At 41.2% G+C, this 17,858-nt stretch overlaps 2 protein-coding genes and 1 pseudogene across 2 annotated transcripts; all 3 read left to right on the forward strand.

Annotated features, from left to right (window-relative positions):
* The first annotated feature begins 3,760 nt into the window (after positions 1 to 3,760).
* Positions 3,761 to 9,085, forward strand: LOC144703815 (protein IQ-DOMAIN 29-like). Its single transcript, XM_078576084.1, has 7 exons — positions 3,761 to 3,990; positions 4,592 to 4,715; positions 7,317 to 7,574; positions 7,666 to 7,860; positions 7,929 to 7,979; positions 8,071 to 8,851; positions 8,929 to 9,085. Exons 2-7 carry the CDS (start codon positions 4,632 to 4,634, stop codon positions 8,958 to 8,960), a joined length of 1,401 nt encoding a protein of 466 aa, XP_078432210.1. The 5' UTR covers positions 3,761 to 3,990; positions 4,592 to 4,631; the 3' UTR covers positions 8,961 to 9,085.
* Position 9,086: 1 nt separating this feature from the next.
* On the forward strand, positions 9,087 to 10,714 carry LOC144703814 (pentatricopeptide repeat-containing protein At1g08070, chloroplastic pseudogene; annotated as a pseudogene).
* Positions 10,603 to 13,913, forward strand: LOC144703816 (2-oxoadipate dioxygenase/decarboxylase, chloroplastic/amyloplastic-like). Its single transcript, XM_078576085.1, has 8 exons — positions 10,603 to 10,859; positions 10,981 to 11,130; positions 11,216 to 11,431; positions 12,626 to 12,747; positions 12,987 to 13,150; positions 13,222 to 13,376; positions 13,446 to 13,540; positions 13,714 to 13,913. The coding sequence occupies exons 1-8, from the start codon at positions 10,698 to 10,700 to the stop codon at positions 13,715 to 13,717; spliced, it is 1,068 nt and encodes a 355-aa protein (XP_078432211.1). The 5' UTR covers positions 10,603 to 10,697; the 3' UTR covers positions 13,718 to 13,913.
* Positions 13,914 to 17,858: the final 3,945 nt, after the last annotated feature.

Here is a 17,858-nt window from a genome sequence, read left to right on the forward strand (position 1 = left end):
AACTTTTTAGTCATTAGAGATCAAGATTCGATTGGAACAATATTAGGCATTCATTTGATAAAAATATATTTCTCATCACATTCTTTGGAACAATTATTTTGATTTAAATCACATTCTTTTCCTATTGATCTTTCACACCCAACACATTAAAAAATAGAAACATGGTGGATAACGATTGGTCCTTGCAGCATCAAAATTTGTGATGCCAAAATTGGATATTTTCCCATTAATTACATAAGCTAGTCATCGGCAAAGACATGATTGGTTGCCATTGGATCAAACAAATGGTAACACACAGCAGCATGACAACAGAACATCAAAGCCTTTACAAAATCCCAGTCTAATAAATTTTTAATTCATAAAACTAAACAAGCATATACGTGGAATAATAAAAATAATGTCTGTTTTAATATAATGTCATAAAGGTTTAGAAAAATATTTGAAAAGCTTTAAAAGTATTTTCGGATTACATAAAGAACAAATGTTCTCCAACTAATCAAGATGGAATATATTCTTGAAGTGTAGAATAATTCAATTAATACTAAAAATAACACACCTGAGAACTATTCACCCCATGGTTTGGATTAAAAATTGTAGGAAAAACTTTGAGTGTATTTCTCTAAATAATCATACTAACATGGAATTGTCATTCTACCTAATTGATGTATAAATTGGCTAGATAAAAATCTTCCTACCATTAAGTAATATATACATAAATTACACATCTTGTTTCGTGATCAGAGGGAATAATGGATGAGATGCGGCCATAGAATTTTAATAATATACGCATGCTTAAAACTTTACTATTAATTTTAATTTTATTGTTAACTATATATTTGTTAATAGATATGTTTCTGATTATTTTTAAATAAATTGGAATCAAATACATGGAATCTGATTGCGTAAATTATGGGGGTTCCTTCACATTACATCCTTGAAAATTACTCAGATTCAATAAATAATTTCATCCAAAAAATGCTTTCATATACTAAGCAAAAGTGTAGGGTTAGATGGTGGACTAGAATGCAATTAACATTCAGTTCCCAGTATGCATGAGAACTCCAATTTCCCTCAGATATTATATTTAATTTTTAGATCTATCTTTCACCTTAGACAAGACCTTTCAATGTTTCATCCTATTGTATGTCGTTCAATAATCAAGTGAGTACTTTTATGTATGAATATGGACATTTTTACTTAAGAAAATGAATGCATATAACATCTATTAAAAACATAAAGTTATGGATCAATCATAAAGCAAACATGATACAAAAGCATGCAACTCAGATGTTTTGATTCATCTTACGTCCAATCCCAACTTAATTTCTCCAAAATCCTCAAAGAAAGGGATTTTAATAACTCATATGAAATGAAGTGACACATGAAGGAAAAAATACTTGATAGATGTCTTATCAAGCCACTTTACTCAGCCCAATTTGACTGGGTGATTCTGGACAGCATGTTTTTCTCCTCTTTGGGGAGACAACCAAAGTAGATGCCTCTCTTGTGGTGGATGTCTCTACTTCATCACTACTATTCCAATTTCAATAATTTTCTTTCAGATTTTCAGATGATCCCTAATCACTGTGTGGGGAGAATTCTGCCCAAAATGTTTACCATATAGTTCAAAATTGGAGTTGTAAGGAGAGCTGAGGTTATTAGCGGTAAGTCTAATTTAATGGTTTCAATATTCAGAATCCATGATATTTTATAATTTATAAACATCAAAGGACACTATTTTATTATTCAACCAAATTCACAAAATAGTTTAAAGGAAAATATATATTATTCTAGGGGATAAACATCCTGACAAATCTAAGAGTTTTGTAGAATCATTTTCATTAACAGTTATTTCAGAAACTGAATACCTTTTGAGTTTGAATACTTGCAATTGTCTTCTGAAATGATGGGCTTTCTTCTATGGGCCTACCAATATATTTTGTGTTGTAGCTCTCCAAGGGCTCATCAGTCCCATCAGATCAGATCAAATCAAAACTGGAGGTCAGTTTTAATCAACTTGATGTCCTTAATCATGATTACCTGAAAGAGTCAATTGGATGAAATGACTCATCTAATATTTGACTGATGATCAGATCAACTGTAGGGTTTATTTGGGCTTGAAGTTAGATGGATGGATGGGCCTCAGGATGTCGATGGATGGATCAGTCCCTAGAGGATTTTCTAATCCTAGACCGTGGCGCGCCACAACAACTCAACAAAGTCAAGTGGGGTTAGGGAATGACAGCCGTCATTCGTCACCCGTCACGTCATGCGTCACGGTGACGGCAACGTGACGGTGATGGTGACAAAATTAGGGGCCCGTGATGGTGACAGTGACAGATGACGAACTGGGCGTGATAGTGACGCGACGGTGACAGGGGGCCTCGGACAAGTGACGTGACGTGACGGTCGTCACGGATGACGGCCGTGACGGATTTTTAAAAATGACCAAAAAAGCTTAAAAATTGTTAGATTTAAGCTTTTCGACAGACGAGATTTCGCCACGTGGTGTCGCTAGCTCGATTTCTTGGCATCTGCAGAAAAGTCCCTGCATTAATTCGCACGCTCAAAAGGATGCCGTCCAAAGATAATTAGAGATATGGCCCTCCAATTCTCTCTCCTCCGCATGGTTGTTTTTCCCGTCACACGTGACGGTGACGCCGCCCGGCGACAGGGACATGACAGGGACGCCGCAAATCATGACGGCGACGCGATCGTCATCCGTCCCGTCACGTCCGGGGCGTCGCGTCCCGGACGTGACATTCCCTCAGTGGGGTTTGTCTCATAATGTTAATAAGTATGTAAAAAATGAAACATAATAAATTCATATAATATTACATTTCGTTTAAAATTAATAAATACTCATGTATTCATTAATAAATATTGAATTCAAGCAAAAAATGCATAATTTATGAGATATCATCGCTGCTCCGACGGCACGCCGCTGCTGGGGAGCTCCGGCAAGACCGATTCCGTAGGCCGATCGGGCTTCCCGTATAATCCATTGATCAACCATATCGATCGTATCAGCGGGTTGAATCGCGACGGAGAAGCAATCTAATGTCCTCGATTGCTCATCAGACCGGATCAGATTTGCGCTGCTCGATGAACAATCACGCTAGACCGAACACTGATCCACTCGATCAGATCGAAATGCCGATCGAAATGCAGACCAGGCAACTACTGATCTCAGGTTCTCAGCCAACAACGTCGGCTCTCCTTGCGGCTCCAATTTTGACTATCCTGTCGAACGGGAGACGTCGAAATCAAAGCGCACAGTCGTCGGATGAGCATAAGAGAAGCTGATGGACAAATATGAAGTAGAGAAATCCAGATCTACTGCTTCATCGGTTGTCTCGATCGGCTTCTTCGATTTCGATCACCTCGCCAGCTTCTCCGTCGACTCGCTCCCGCAAATGGAAGATTCAAATTTCAGATCTAACGGGATCTGGTAACTTTGAATAATCCGATCGGCGGATCGACGGTCACGATCGCATGAGGTTCTGCACGGCGGGTCCCACTGTCAGCAATGGTAGGTGAACTTTACTGAAGTTTACCCTGCTTTTCCTTATTCATAAACGGTTAAAGTTTTAAACTCCAAATAATTAATACTAAGTGGATGATATTATCTTAAGATAGCAAACTTATTCGCCTAACAAGAGCTCTTTGTTGTAACATTATTGATTTATTTTCATTTCGAGATTTATTTGTCGTCCATATAAATATGACTGTTTGAGGTCAACGGGTTGGCTTTGTAAGCTGGCGTACTTCGACACTTGAGCAGCGCGCTCTGCCGACGCTCACGAGCATTGCTCGTCAACTTCGCTTGTCTTTTGCTTTTCTTGGCTGCTTCTGATCCTTCTTGGATTCCCAGATCTCCCGTGTCGTTTGCTTTCTCACCGATTTCCATTTCTTTTGTTGAAAGAATTTGTCTTTGCCTCGTGGTGACGCGCGGGACTAGGGTTTGAGGGAGGTTGCTGTTGTTAAAAGGTTAGATCCGTTGGTTTTTCCTCTCCAGCTTGCCATTCCAACTTCCATTTTGAAGCACATTTTTATCCCATTCGAGGGTCTTGATACTTTGGATCCGTGTGGTTTTTGACCGCACCTCTTTGTTAATCGTGTGCTTTGCTTTGCGGTTGCTTTGTGGCGTACAATTTTTTTTTTTCATTCTTCATCTTATCATGTTATGCAGTCGTGCCGCGATGAAAAACTTCCCCTCCTGAGTGCTCTCTAGAGTTGTCATTTACCTCTTATTTTCCAAATAGCTCTTAATTAACAAGAAATGTTTATCTGAGCCGGCATCATTTCTACTGCTCATTAAATCTGTGCGCAACTGTGGAAATTCGAGGTAAAAATTTTGAATGGTTAATTTCAGTATCACATATGGCATGCTTGTACTCGGAATCGACAAGATAGTCATGTTTTGGCTTTAGCTGCAGTCAACTGAATCTTGGTTAAAATAATGGGAAGATCCAAGTTATCATGATTTGTTAAAGTTTTTCCAGTTTCTCTTTTTCCTTGCAAATATCATTCTTTAACAAGTAGATGCATTCTGCTTAAGATTGTTTTTCACCTTACATTTGAATCGCAGGAAGTTAAACGCAGCATTCTAACGATTTGCATTTGGAGAAATGGGGAAGTCTCCCGGGAAATGGATCAAAAACTTTTTTGGAAAGAAACCATCAAAATCAATTGTTGAGAAAAGAAGGGCATCAGTAAGTCTCAAGCATACTTTATCTTGGAAATTTGGTTGTAATCGCTTTCTCGTCTAGTGTCTCCTGAATGTTTCCTTGTTCTAGTTGCTATACATGCTTCTTACGAACAAACCATATGATGTTATTGTCAACTTCTGGATTCTGGAGGGGGGAGGATAGGCCTGGCGTTCGGAAGAGCCTGCCACCCTGGGAGCGCAAAAACCTTAATAGTTTCTCGTTTTTCTAGTTTCTTGTTTAAGAAATACTCACGTTATAAAAACCTTAGTAGTATTTAAAGAGTCATCTTCAGGACCTATCTCAATTTGCAGGAAGCCGGGTCAACAAAGGTGCTCACTAAACTGCCAAGTCCTTTGGGGAGGAAACGACCAAATTTTGAATAAATAGGGGTTGGGGGGTTAAATACCTATTTCTAAATCCATTTAGTTTGTTCTAGAATAAGAGGAAGAGTGCAACAGAAAAATAGGGCAGAACTATCGTGACTTTTTTTGTACAAGATAGGTGATATATACAATAGCTTAGTGGGCTGAAATCAGATAAGGCTAATTCTGTATTACAACGGGAAGATAATGGCTCCATTCTTTCTCAAGCTGTGTAGCAAGTGGATCCCACCTGCTACATCATAACAGTTTATCCTTGCATAATTGAATCGTGGAGGTTCGCTTTGGCACAATCAAGCTGCATCCGGCTTTGTTAGAGGCAAGAATTGACCATTCGTAGAAGTTCTTGCGGTTTCGGTCATCCTCCTTATCTTGATCCTCTTCCCTCTATCCTACAATTATGTTGGACCTACGAGTTCCGGGGGATCCTGACTACATGCTATGTTTCTTTTGCATTTTTACTTTGAATCCAACCATTCACTGCATGTTGAATTGTGATATTTTACCAGAACTCCGTTTATAACGTTGATCCTATTGGGGGGGGAGAGAGAGAAGATAGAAAAGCACTAGATAACTGAGATGATCGGCACATTTAATCCTGAGATATTCTTAATTCCATTTCCTATTTGTACTCTCCTTTAAAGAGGGTAGCCATCCTCTTATGAGAGCAGCCAAGAATATTGTTCGAAGTTGACGATAGGTTTGCTTTCATTTAAACATTCGCTGTCTGTTTTCCAGAGTGTCTGACCTGAGGCCTCCCGCTGACTTGGGAATTTGGATTTCCTGGAATAGTGTAAGAAAGATTTTATTGGCTAGAAAGACCTTTTAATAATTGGGTTGACAACTTAAGGGAAAAGGGTGTTGTTTTCATAAATCTTCTGATAGCTTTTTTCAGATCCAAAGTTTTGTTTAGATTCTCATCTAAATCCTATCCACATGACGGTTCCTATTTATCCCTTATCCTCATCCTCCATTGAAGATTCTTTAACGCATCTGTCTTGGTCTGCTAAACCTAGGGATCTCCGGAGGTATTGTACAAATTTAATGATACAGATGAGTGGCAGTGAAACAAAGATATTGGGTTCTAGGTAGTTCCATATTGTCTGGTGATCCTGTGCCGGAGCAAATGTCAAGTCCATTTCGATCAGTGTTTGATAGGTCACCAATCCATTGGCGTAATCTTCAGTTTATATTTCAAATTAATCCTCCATTTCGTGTCCCTTTTAGCATTCTTGAAAAAAATTTATTTCTTGGGTGCAGGGTAATAACATACACACACAGATGTATCATTTTTGAGTTTTAGAGTACCCTACTAGGATTCAAGAGCTTAGGTGCCAACTTATTTGTCTTATGTTTATTTAGGTGCACCAACAATCACATCTATAAGTTTTATGGTCAAGCTGATTATTCAGCTCGAATTGTGAAATTGTGGTGTCAGTCGTTTTTGGTTTTTATTGAGGAAGACGATTAGAAAAGGGATTGGCTAGGGAAGAGCTACTTGTAGATGTTGTGATGGAGTGAGGATCACTGGGGACAGCGATTACAGTGGGATGATGGGAAGGCGGGAAGCAAAGAAGGGAGACAGCTACCTATCGCAGGGATTGATAATCATTTTTATGCTGATCATTATTTGTGGCAGGTAATGCACCAGTAATATCCTATGGCTCCACTGTACACTGTAATTCTATTGTTGAAGCTTTTCGCCACTTTCTAGTCCCAGGCCCAGACAACTTTCCTCATTAGTGACTTGAGCCTCACTCTCCTCTAAATTAAGCTTACTTTCCCAATTTGAAGAGTGCGCTATCATATTTTCGAATTCTATTTGTAATTCTTTCTGATTCCGTAGACTCTCATGAGTAATTCCATATTGATAGAGTTATTGGTGGGGGTCGATAAAAAAACTACTTGTTTCCATACTGCCGTCAGAGCCTTGGCATACGCTTAAGCTGTACGATCTTCTTGAAGTAAGGTCATCGACTTGTTGATTGGATCGAGTATTTTTGCTATATATCATCCCATGTTGAATGCAGTTTTTTGGCAGCTTTCCAGATCCCTTTTACAGTATCATGAAACTTTGACACAATTTAAATACTGCTCTTGTAGATTTTGAATTTCTGATTCTTTTACTTTTTGTTGAATTATCTTTTGTAAACACTTCCTATGGTCCGTTATTTGAGTTTTACCCGTTATGCTGATCTAGATTTGTTTTGTTCATTTACGGAAGAGCTCTGGAAACAAGGATGGAAATACGGGAAAAGAACCTCTTTCTGCAACCGATACAGGAGCGAACAATGATCGCACTCCCAACCTTAACGTTAATGGCACGAATCCTAAGCTACAAACGAATACTCCTGACGGGAAACCCAACTTGTCTAAACAAGTGGACTCAAAGGATCAGGGTTCTGCTCCTGTAAGCTCACCTATTTACTCAGAAGAAGAACGTGCTGCAATAACGGCCCAATCCGCATTTCGGGGTCACCTGGTAATTGCTTTTAATTATTTGACAAATTAACTTGTGTAAATATATGTACATATAAATCTAGAAAATGTCTTGATGATTGAGACTGGTGCAGGCAAGGAAGGCATTTTACGCACTGAAAGGCATCATCAGACTTCAGGCCCTTGTACGTGGGCACTTAACAAGAAGACAGGCCCTCGCCACGCTTCACTGCACGTGGGGAATTGTGAAGCTTCAGTCCCTTGTTCGCGGCACAATTTCTAGGAAAAATACCAGCTTCAAAACCAATGCGATTTCAAACAGAACAAAGGTCCTGCAACGAACGCAACTCTGCATCACTATTTTTTTTATGAGATAATAAAAATGCAATTGATTCAGGTTGGTCTGGGCGACAAGAGTTGGGCCTCCGGCAATGCCTTCGCGCGCAAAGTACATCCTTCATTTCATGCGATTTTATATTAGCTATCTTAGTCATTCTGGTATCATAATTAGTTTTTTATTTTTCGTTATCTCCTTGCAGCTCGTGTGTTCATCGCTCAGTAGGAAGGCTTTAGGAGTTCAGTACAGCAGAGAGGAACCCAATTCACCGTGGGAATGGCTGGAACGTTGGACAGTGTCTGAGTTCTGGAAACCCACTTGGCAGGCTAAGAAACCCACCGATCCAAGGCCTCGCGGCCGACGATATGCCATGGAAACCGAGTCCGGCAGGACGAAGCGCGTCATCCGGACGACGAACGGGGCCGACTCGGCACTGACCAATCCCAGGAAGCCACCTAATCACACCCCGGAAATTCCTTTAGAGAATCCTCACTCAGAGCTCGAGAGAGTCAAGCGCAACCTCAGAAAGGTGACTGGTAAACCCATCCCGGAGCTTCCTCCTCCCACTCGACCCGATACTGAATCCGAGAAGAATCCGAAGCCCGTTTCCCCGGAGCCAGACCCGTTTACGGTTGACCGAAAGGCGGAGATCTTTGAGGAAGAAAAGCCCAACAAGGCAGCTGACAGGCGGGCTTCCTTCTCCAGCCCAAGAGAAATCGACCTCCCGGAGATCATCTCTCAGCACACCCCGAAGCTGCCAAGTTACATGGCCGCCACGCAATCCGCTAAGGCCAAGCTCCGCGGGCACACCTCGCCCCGACTGGGATCCGATGAAGCAGACCACGCTTCCTTCACCCGGCGCCACTCTCTGCCGACCTCCGTCAACGGGAAGTTCGGCTCTGCCTCGCCTCGCGCGCACAGACCCGGCGCCAAGGCCGGCCCCCGAACCGATCGATCTCTCATTTCCTCTCGCGACGGCAAAGGTCAGTCAAACAGTCAGTCAATCACTTCTCTTCTTCTCCTCATTGGTCTTGATCTCTCTTCCTTGTGTTCCTGGCAGATAAGCCCGTGCTGGTGGAGTGGCGGCGTTAGTTAACCGGCAGTCGGCTTCTTCTCGCTAGATCTTTTTCGAGGTTTGATTTCTTGACTTTATGTACATAAGTTGGCTGAACTTGCTTTGAACTTGGTTTAGAGTTATTTCTCGCGGCGGGGCCAGACATGAGCAGCCTGAAGCAAGCCCGCGCCTCCCTCCCGGCGGCTCTGAAAGTCTGCGCCCGGTCGAGTCTCTCCGGGCCGGGCCGGGCCCTCCACTCCCGAGCCATCAAGCTCGCCGTCTCCGCCGACAGCTTCGTTCTCAGCGCGCTGATCAGCTTCTACTCCCGGACCGGCGACCTGGGCTCGGCCCGGCTGGCCTTCTCCTCGGCTCAGACCCATGACCCGGTCGCCTGCAACGCGCTCATCTCCGCCTTCTCCTCGGCCGGCGTCACCGCCTCTGCCCGCAGACTGTTCGACGAAATGCCCCACAGAACCACGGCCTCGTGGAACGCGGTCATGGCCTGCTACGCCCGCAACGGCGACCCTGCCGAGGGGCTCAAGCTCTTCGACCGCATGCTTTCCCAACGCGTACCCCTCACCGCGCCGACCCTCGTCACCGCGCTGTGTCTGTGCGCCAAGCTCGGGGACCTCGCCCGGGGGTCCGCCGTCGCGGGCCTGGTCCGCGCCCGCGGGCTGGACAAGGACCTGGTGGTGCGGACCGCGGTCCTTGAAATGTACGTCAAGTGCGGCGCGGTGGACCGCGCCCGGGGGGAGTTCGACGCCATGGCGAGCCGGGACGTGGTGGCGTGGAGCGCCATGGTGGCGGGGTACGCGCAGAACGGCCGACCGGAGGAAGCTCTCGGGCTGTTCGAGGAGATGAGAGCGGCCGGCGTGGAGCCCAACGAGGTGACCATAGTCAGCGCGCTATCCGCGGCCGCCCAGCTGGGGCCGACCGGGCCCGGCTCGGCCCTCGCGGACTACGTCGAGTCCAGCGGGCTCGCCAGGGGGGTCTTCGTGGGCTCGGCCCTCGTTGACATGAGCTTCAAATGTGGGGACCTGGACCGGGCCCGCCGGGCCTTCGCCCGGATGCCGGTCAAGGACGCCGCGGCCTGGAATTCGATGATAGCGGGCCTGGGCTTCCACGGGCTGGCCCAGCAGGCGCTGGACACGTTCGACCGGATGCAGCGCGCCGGGGCCCAGCCCAACGAGATCACCTTCGTCGGGCTCCTCGCGGGCTGTGCCCACGGCGGGCTTGTCGGGCCCGGCCTGGCCCTCTTCCGCAGCATGGACGACCGGCACGGCCTGAAACCCCGGCTCGAACACGTGGCATGCGTTGTGGACCTGCTCTGCAAAGCCGGTCGGGTCGAGGAAGCGTTCGGGCTCGTCGACCGAACCGCGGTGCGGCCCAACGCGGTCGTCTGGGGGACTCTTCTGGGCGCGTGCCGGGCCCGGTCCGCGGTCCGGCTCGCCGAGGTCTGCGCCGAGAAGCTGCTCGCGCTGGAGCCCGATAACTCCGCCAACTACGTGGCGCTCTCCAACGTGTACGCCGGCTCGGGGAAGTGGGCCGAAGCCTGGGCCGCGAGAAGGCCCATGAAGGCCCACAAGACGGCCGCCTGCAGCTGGGTCCACGTCGGCGAGTCCGTCCACGTGTTCCTCGTCGGCGACACGTCACACCCTCGCGCGGATGACATCCACGACGTCGCCCGGGGGCTGGCTCGACACGTGTCAATCGTAGCTCCTCCCTCTGTCTCTCTATAGGCCTGTATCGGTTTTCATTGTAGTAATATCGTCGCGATGATCTTCGGATCGGATCTTCTGTCGCGATGCTCCGCCAGCGGGATGCTGCGATATCAAATGGTTTATCGGCCTCCGCGAAGATCCTACGACCCGATCAGGTTCCTCTGCACGTCCTCTTCATCGGCGATGGCGAAATGCTGTGTTTCTCCCGCGAAGAAGGTAACGCGCACTGTAAATATCAGTTTTTCGGTTTAGTTTGTCGATTTGGTTCTTTTCGATGAAGAATTGGATTCTTGTTTGTCCTCGGTTTGATTGATCGATGTTCTGGTACGTGTGTTAGGTCCCGGAGCCATTTTTCAGAAGTGTGATCGCGATCATGGAGAGTAATTACCGGGAGAGGAATCCGACGGCGTCTGCGATTCTGGATCTCGTTCGATCGTCCGATGGGGACAATGTTGTTTATGATCATTTTGCTTTTAGGACATTTGGGGTACGTGATTGTCACTTTGGTTGCATTCGTTTATGCCCCCTGGGGAAGTCTTTAATTTTTTTTAAAATTTACGTTGGCATGCAAGGTGGAGGGCCACGGGATTGATTCGATGGCGAAATTCTTCTTAGATTTTGGCTATACGCCGCGGGACGAGCTGAGATTTCCCGGGAAAAAGTTGAGAGCGCGGTGGTTTTCGCCTCCGGCCGATGAAAATCCGCCAGCAGGAACAGGAATCAATGGACCGTTGCCGAGAATCTTCATATCAGAACTTCTTGTCGACGAGTTCAGCCCTGAAATCCAGGTGGGCTGCTTATTCTTCTCTTTATTTCCGTTTGGGCCGACTCGTTTCTTCTTTTTTAAATGATACTGTCTTGATGATGGATAAGTGACTCAGCTACCAAAGAGCAGAAATCCAGCACACTATTTTCATTAATTAAACTGTATAAATATCTCTTGAAAGATTATACAATTGAGTGAATAACAGGATCTTACTCTGAAAATTTCTCAAAAACTGTATAAATATCTTTTGAAATCGTATAAAATTGAGTGAATAACAGGATCAACTCTGAAAAGTTCTCAAAAACTGTATAAATATCTCTTGGAATCGCAGAAAATTGAGTGAATAACAGGATTAACTCTGAAAAGTTCTCAAAAACTGTATAAATATCTCTTGAAATCGTATAAAATTGAGTGAATAACAGGATCAACTCTGAAAAGTTCTCAAAAACTGTATAAATATCTCTTGAAATCGTATAAAATTGAGTGAATAACAGGATCAACTCTGAAAAGTTCTCAAAAACTTTTTAAATATCTCTTGAAATCGTATAAAATTGAGTGAATAACAGGATCTTACTTTGAAAAGTTCTCAAAAACTTCTGATATAAATGAGAATGGTGTTCTCAATATCAAACTCGCTTTCGTTGTTTTTCCTCTGGAACATGTTTAGATAACTCTTTCAATTCTTACCAAATCATACATATAGCATTGACATTATCATTTTACTGGCTAAATGAAGTCTGAATCATCTAAAAAGAAATTAATATCCTTCTCTGGAGATATTTCATAAAATGAAAGATAAACCTCTAGAGGAGTACTATATGAACGACAATTGACGTGTCTTGTCTGGAATCACACAGGGTTCTGATCGATAGGATCAATGCGCCATTCCCTTATTATATCTTAATGAGGAGAAAGTGGCAAAAGTTAGTAAACCAACGTTGAGTTTATTTTCGAAATCGTTGTTATCATGGTATCTTAAAATTATTCAATATTTTAGAATTTTCAATGAAGTTCATTCACTTTGTATTGCTTCATGTTTGTATTTGCTTCAACTGAAAGCGTAAAAGAGTTATCCTTCTACTCTCGTAATCTTCAATGTATCTATCAAATTGCATATATTAATGATTATTTTATTTAAATGGACCTTTTTCCGGCATTTCTTTGCCTTTCTTTCACTTTTTGGCGTTGATGGAATTGACGGCTTATAAACATGCAGGAAACGATACGAAAATATACCAAAATCTCGGGTAATGACAATAGTTATGCCACACTGGCAAGTTCTTTGGGATCCTTGACGTGGAATAGACCACTCTATTCGGAGTATCAGATTCTTCTCAGGTAGCACCTCAGTGATTCTTCCTTGCTTTTTCCCAGTATATTAGAAGAAAACTGGGCTCGCCCTCTTTATTAAAAAAATATTTCTAATAGTTACTGGGTCTATTCCGATTCCATCAATATCAATCAACGGAACTTAATTTTTATATTGAATCTCTGAACTCCAGCTCCAAATTTCATTCCATTTAATTCGTCATTCTTTTACTGTTTCTTTATTAGTGAGGCGCTTTTCTGCTTCTCAGGGAAAGCGAGTATGCTGCATGGACACTGGTCAACGGCTATGCCTTGAACCACGTCACTATTTCAACCCATCGGCTGAAATCTGGTCTCAAGTACATAAACGCCCTCAACCTATTTATTCAGCAGAATGGATACAAACTGAACTCCGAAGGGGGCACGCTGAAAGGTTTTTTTTTTCCTCATAAAAACCCATAAAAAGGTATATTTTCACATCTTTTTTCTTTTTTTTCGTGGCAGTGAGCCCCGATGGCCTTCTAAGGCAGAGTTCCACCATGGCTGACTCTGCTCCCTTTACCTTTGCGGGGGGGATTACTAACTCCATTTCCTGTGCATATATTGAGTTCGCTGAGAGACTTGTGCTGCCTCAATTTAGTCATTTGCCTCCAGAACAGGTATTTTGAAATTTCATTCATGGCAAGAATATGGAGAAATCTGATAACATTCAGAGTGTTGATGAACAGGTGGAAGAGAAACACAGACGTGACGGCTTTGAGGTTGGGAATGCAGACAAGATCTTTGAGAGCACGTCAACTGATCAACTGAAGCAAAAGGCCGTGTAAGCATCTTTGATTAATTAGTCTATCCTGTTTTATAGCTACGTCTTATAAAAATGAGATGTGAAATTATTGTTTAGATAGCGTTGAATTGTGTATAGTAGGATAGGATCATGTGACAGACTTTGCTCAGAAGCATTTGACCTCTGAATAGAGTTTGGGCTTTTTCCTGCAGATAACTGTACAGAGATTTCTCGTTCGAAATTCATGGAAATAAGATTTGCATGAGGAGTCTATGATTATCGTTCCCAGATTCTTCAAAGATTCAGGAATCCCAAGTGATTCGTAAGAAGCATTTTAATCCCAAGAAATGAATGAAAAACTATTCTACAGACAAACATTATTAAGAAGAGTCTGAGAAGAGAATTGTATTTACATGGAAAACCTATCGATAACCTTTCAACATTGATGGGTTGCGTTTATGGCAAGAGAACTTGGGAGAAGGCGAATGTCTTTACCCAATGAAAAAATCTTAACCTGATTAAAAAAAAAAATTCCAACTTCTAGATCTAAAATTCGAATCTAGATTAAAAGGCTGGGTCCAACGAACTGGTCTTGTGCGTTCTGAATGAATTTTCATCTCCAAAGTTTTTTGCCCTAATATTGAACTGGTCTAGTATTTTGCATTTCGTTCAAATAATATAATCAAATTCATACTTAAACTTCACTTCATTATTTGATTAATTGAACAAAAAATTGTAATTATGAAAACATCATATTTAAACTGATTAGGTAGCGAATTCACAAGTTGGAACAACTGCTGCACTTGTCATACATTTCCTCTAAAAACATTCGCACAAAAATATTTTTCCCCCAAGTAATTATGAAAACATCATATTTGAACTGATTAGATAGCGAATTCACAAGTTGGAACAATAGAATTCACAAGTTGGAACAATAGCACATTAACACTTTATAGTCTTTTAACCAATGGTAGTATAACCCTATCGCTTTAGAACTGCACGCACTTATCATATATTTCCTCAAAAACATTCGCAGAAACATATTTTTCCCCCCATGGAATAATACTTTGATCAAATTGTGTTCTTGAAATGCAAGAAAAAAATGAAGTGGTGCATGTATTTTGAAGCAACTTTAACAGAAAACTCCGATGATCTTATTGGCCTGAGGAGAATCAACTCGGTTACCATTAGGATATTGAACTGAGCTGTTCCAAGCTGTGAATTTACTTAAATTGTATCCTCTAATGTTCAACAAACCTTGTGCATATGACCCCCTGGACCATTTACCACTATGGCTATTAGGATACCAGTTGCTCCCTAGTGTATAAACTATTTTATTAATTATGTATCATTTAGTTTCTAATTAATTTATCTCACCTAGCAGGGCGCGTCACTCAAAAAATATGATTCCAAGCTGTATTGCATGTATGGATGGTACAAGAGGTTTGAGAAAATGTCAAACAGTGAGTTGGGAATTGTTGACGTGTCAAACCCCGACTTGTTACCCCTATTAAGACAGACGCATTGGAAAATAATTAACAACTTATTTCTTCAGATTTTCATTCCAAAAGTATGTCTCTTCTAATAGCAGTGGAAATTAATCCACTAATAACCACTCAGACACCTTGCCAGACCTCTGAATATGTTAGAGTTATAAATTTTACTAGACTTTACGATTATGGGCTTGTAACTCAGATTCAATATCCAACCATTCATCTTAAAAATGCTCTTAATTTCTCAGATTTAAAAACTACTAAAATGAATCAACCTACTGAGTAAGATAGGTGCAATGCCATGCATGGTTTCATAAAAATCTCTTAAGTGAGCACCCACTCTGTCTTAAGCTTCTCTAAAACAATGTAGGGATTGATCAACTCAAATATATGAGTAGGATATTTTTTTGAGCACTCTGTCTTGTTATTTTTTTCCACTTTTAAATCACACACATGAATGTTTAGGATAAATGCTTATAAATGCCTGGTAGCCATAATATAATCTCATTATAACACGACCGGCATTGATAATATGCATGGGCTTCATTACTTACACCAAAAGTGAAATTATTTAACACCAAATTCATGAAATAATTTGAAGGAGATGCAGAATGTGTAACTGGTTATCTGGTCATAAAAATACATTAATCCGTAGCTCCTTATCCTTAATCTTTATTGGGGAAAATTTTAATTACATAATTTGTAAAATACTTACTTCCACACATGGTAAAGGATTAACCCAGGAGACTCTTCGCCATTTTTATTAGGGTGTACATGATACAAATTAATATTTTCTGAGATGATAATCAAGAGAATAATGGGCTTGAAATTATGTATGATACAATATATGTCCATTATATGTATGTGCTGGAAATTGGTCCCGTTTCGTCGATTTAAAAGTAATTTGAGGACTAATTTTGGGAATAAAGGTGCATATCGTATGTCTTTCAACTAATTAGATACCTAAGAAGTAACTTATACATGATGTATATATATTTACTAAAATCCAAGAGCACATTCCATATCTTAAAAATTATCCATTTACTGGATATTCAAGAATGACATTGCTATATGTATATAATAGTGCTACATGTTCCTTCTCATATGACGATGATGGTTTATCAGATTAGTTTTGTGGCGGCACTAATCTGCATGAATCCCTGAATCATTTTATGTTCAACTCTCAACTAGGTTGATAATGAAGTATAAGACGTAGTGTATTTTAGTTAAAAGAGCTAAATATGTGTTCTAAAGAATGTTCATAGTAGATTATGACAAATCAAAATTTTTTTTGAATATTGTTCGCATCATATCATACATGTTTACTTATATCAGGAAGAATACATATGAAAATAACCATCAGGTCAATGGGCCAAAACATCAAGCTCAGACTTGAGATTTTTATGTATCTATATACCCATGTCCTATGTTGTTGATCCATTAATTGCATTGATCATGCATCATTTGCCTAGTGAAATGTGGTGGCCAACTTTCAGTTATCTACCTACATTAGATACTTGTATTTATGAATTAATTAATTATTTTTATTCAGCATAGATATCTATAAATTTTATTATTAATAATATAATTACATATATCTGCCAAAATTTTAACAGATTTGTTTTAATTTAAATTGATTGAGGAAGTTCCATGATTTATTTTTACCTTTTTTGGCTCTTCAAATTAACCTCAAAGTTCTATTTATGCCAATTGAAAACTAAATCAGTCATTACGTTTTATTTGACTGTTATATATATGAAAGTTACAAAGTCATCTATTTCATGTCTGATGCCAGAGTACACAGATTAAGTCCTAATTTAAGATACTATAATTTGTCTCTATTTTTAGTGTAAAATCACATTACAAAGGGCAAGAAGGGGATCTTGCCTTTTTAAGAGTTCATCAAGATCCATTTGCGAGTTTTTTAATATCACGATTTGTTCTAACTATTGAGGATCACCACTTAATGGAGCCTAAAATATATATCAGAACAATAGAAAGGACATAAGAAATCATATTTTTATATCCACACCTCAATGGTGGTCTTACCTCTCTTTTGTCATGATCTCGTGCAAGAGAGTAATCATTAGTCGAAGGACTGTCATGTGAATCAGGAATATAAATTTATTTTTGGATATGCAAGGGTTGATGAATACCCATACCTTCAAACTACTTCTATGTGTCATCTTGAATTTCATTTTTGGAATTAGTCTCATCCTATTGACGCAAAAGATCAAGTTCATTAAAAGTGACATTCCTCTCAATGAAAAGCTTTAGAGATTTTGGATCAAGAGATAATATTCAATACCCCTTAACTCTGGAAGCATAACCGAGGAAGATGTTTCTTTTTGCTGTTGGCTCTAGCTTTCCTTATGAACATATGCAGGACAGCCAAATACTCTTAAATTTTAGTAGTCTGGAGGATTACCTGATCATACCTCTTCCAAAGTTTTGAAGTCAATAGCGGATGCCGGTAATTGATTCACTAGGTAGCAAGCAGTTGAGATGGCTTTGGGCCAATTTGTCTTACCAAGGCTTGCATTAGATAACATGGCTTCAGTCTCATACATTCTTTTAGCCACAACATTTTGTTGTGGCATGTGTCAAACTGTACAGTGTCTTGTAATGCCCTTATCCTTGCAAAATTTATCAAGCTTAGATGGAAAAATTCCATACTGTTGTTTGTATGCAGCCTCTTGATTTTCTTACCTTTTTGATTTTCAATGAGTGCCTTCCATTACTTGAAGACCTTGAATACCTCATTTTTTTTGCTTCAACATATAAAGCCACACCTTTCGTGACAAATTATCAATGTTGTGATAAAGTAATTTGAACCATCTTTTGAAGGAACTTGAGAAGGACCC

The sequence above is a fragment of the Wolffia australiana genome, chromosome 5 (genome assembly GCF_029677425.1).
Source record: "Wolffia australiana isolate 7733 chromosome 5, ASM2967742v1".
Classification (NCBI taxonomy): domain Eukaryota; kingdom Viridiplantae; phylum Streptophyta; class Magnoliopsida; order Alismatales; family Araceae; genus Wolffia; species Wolffia australiana.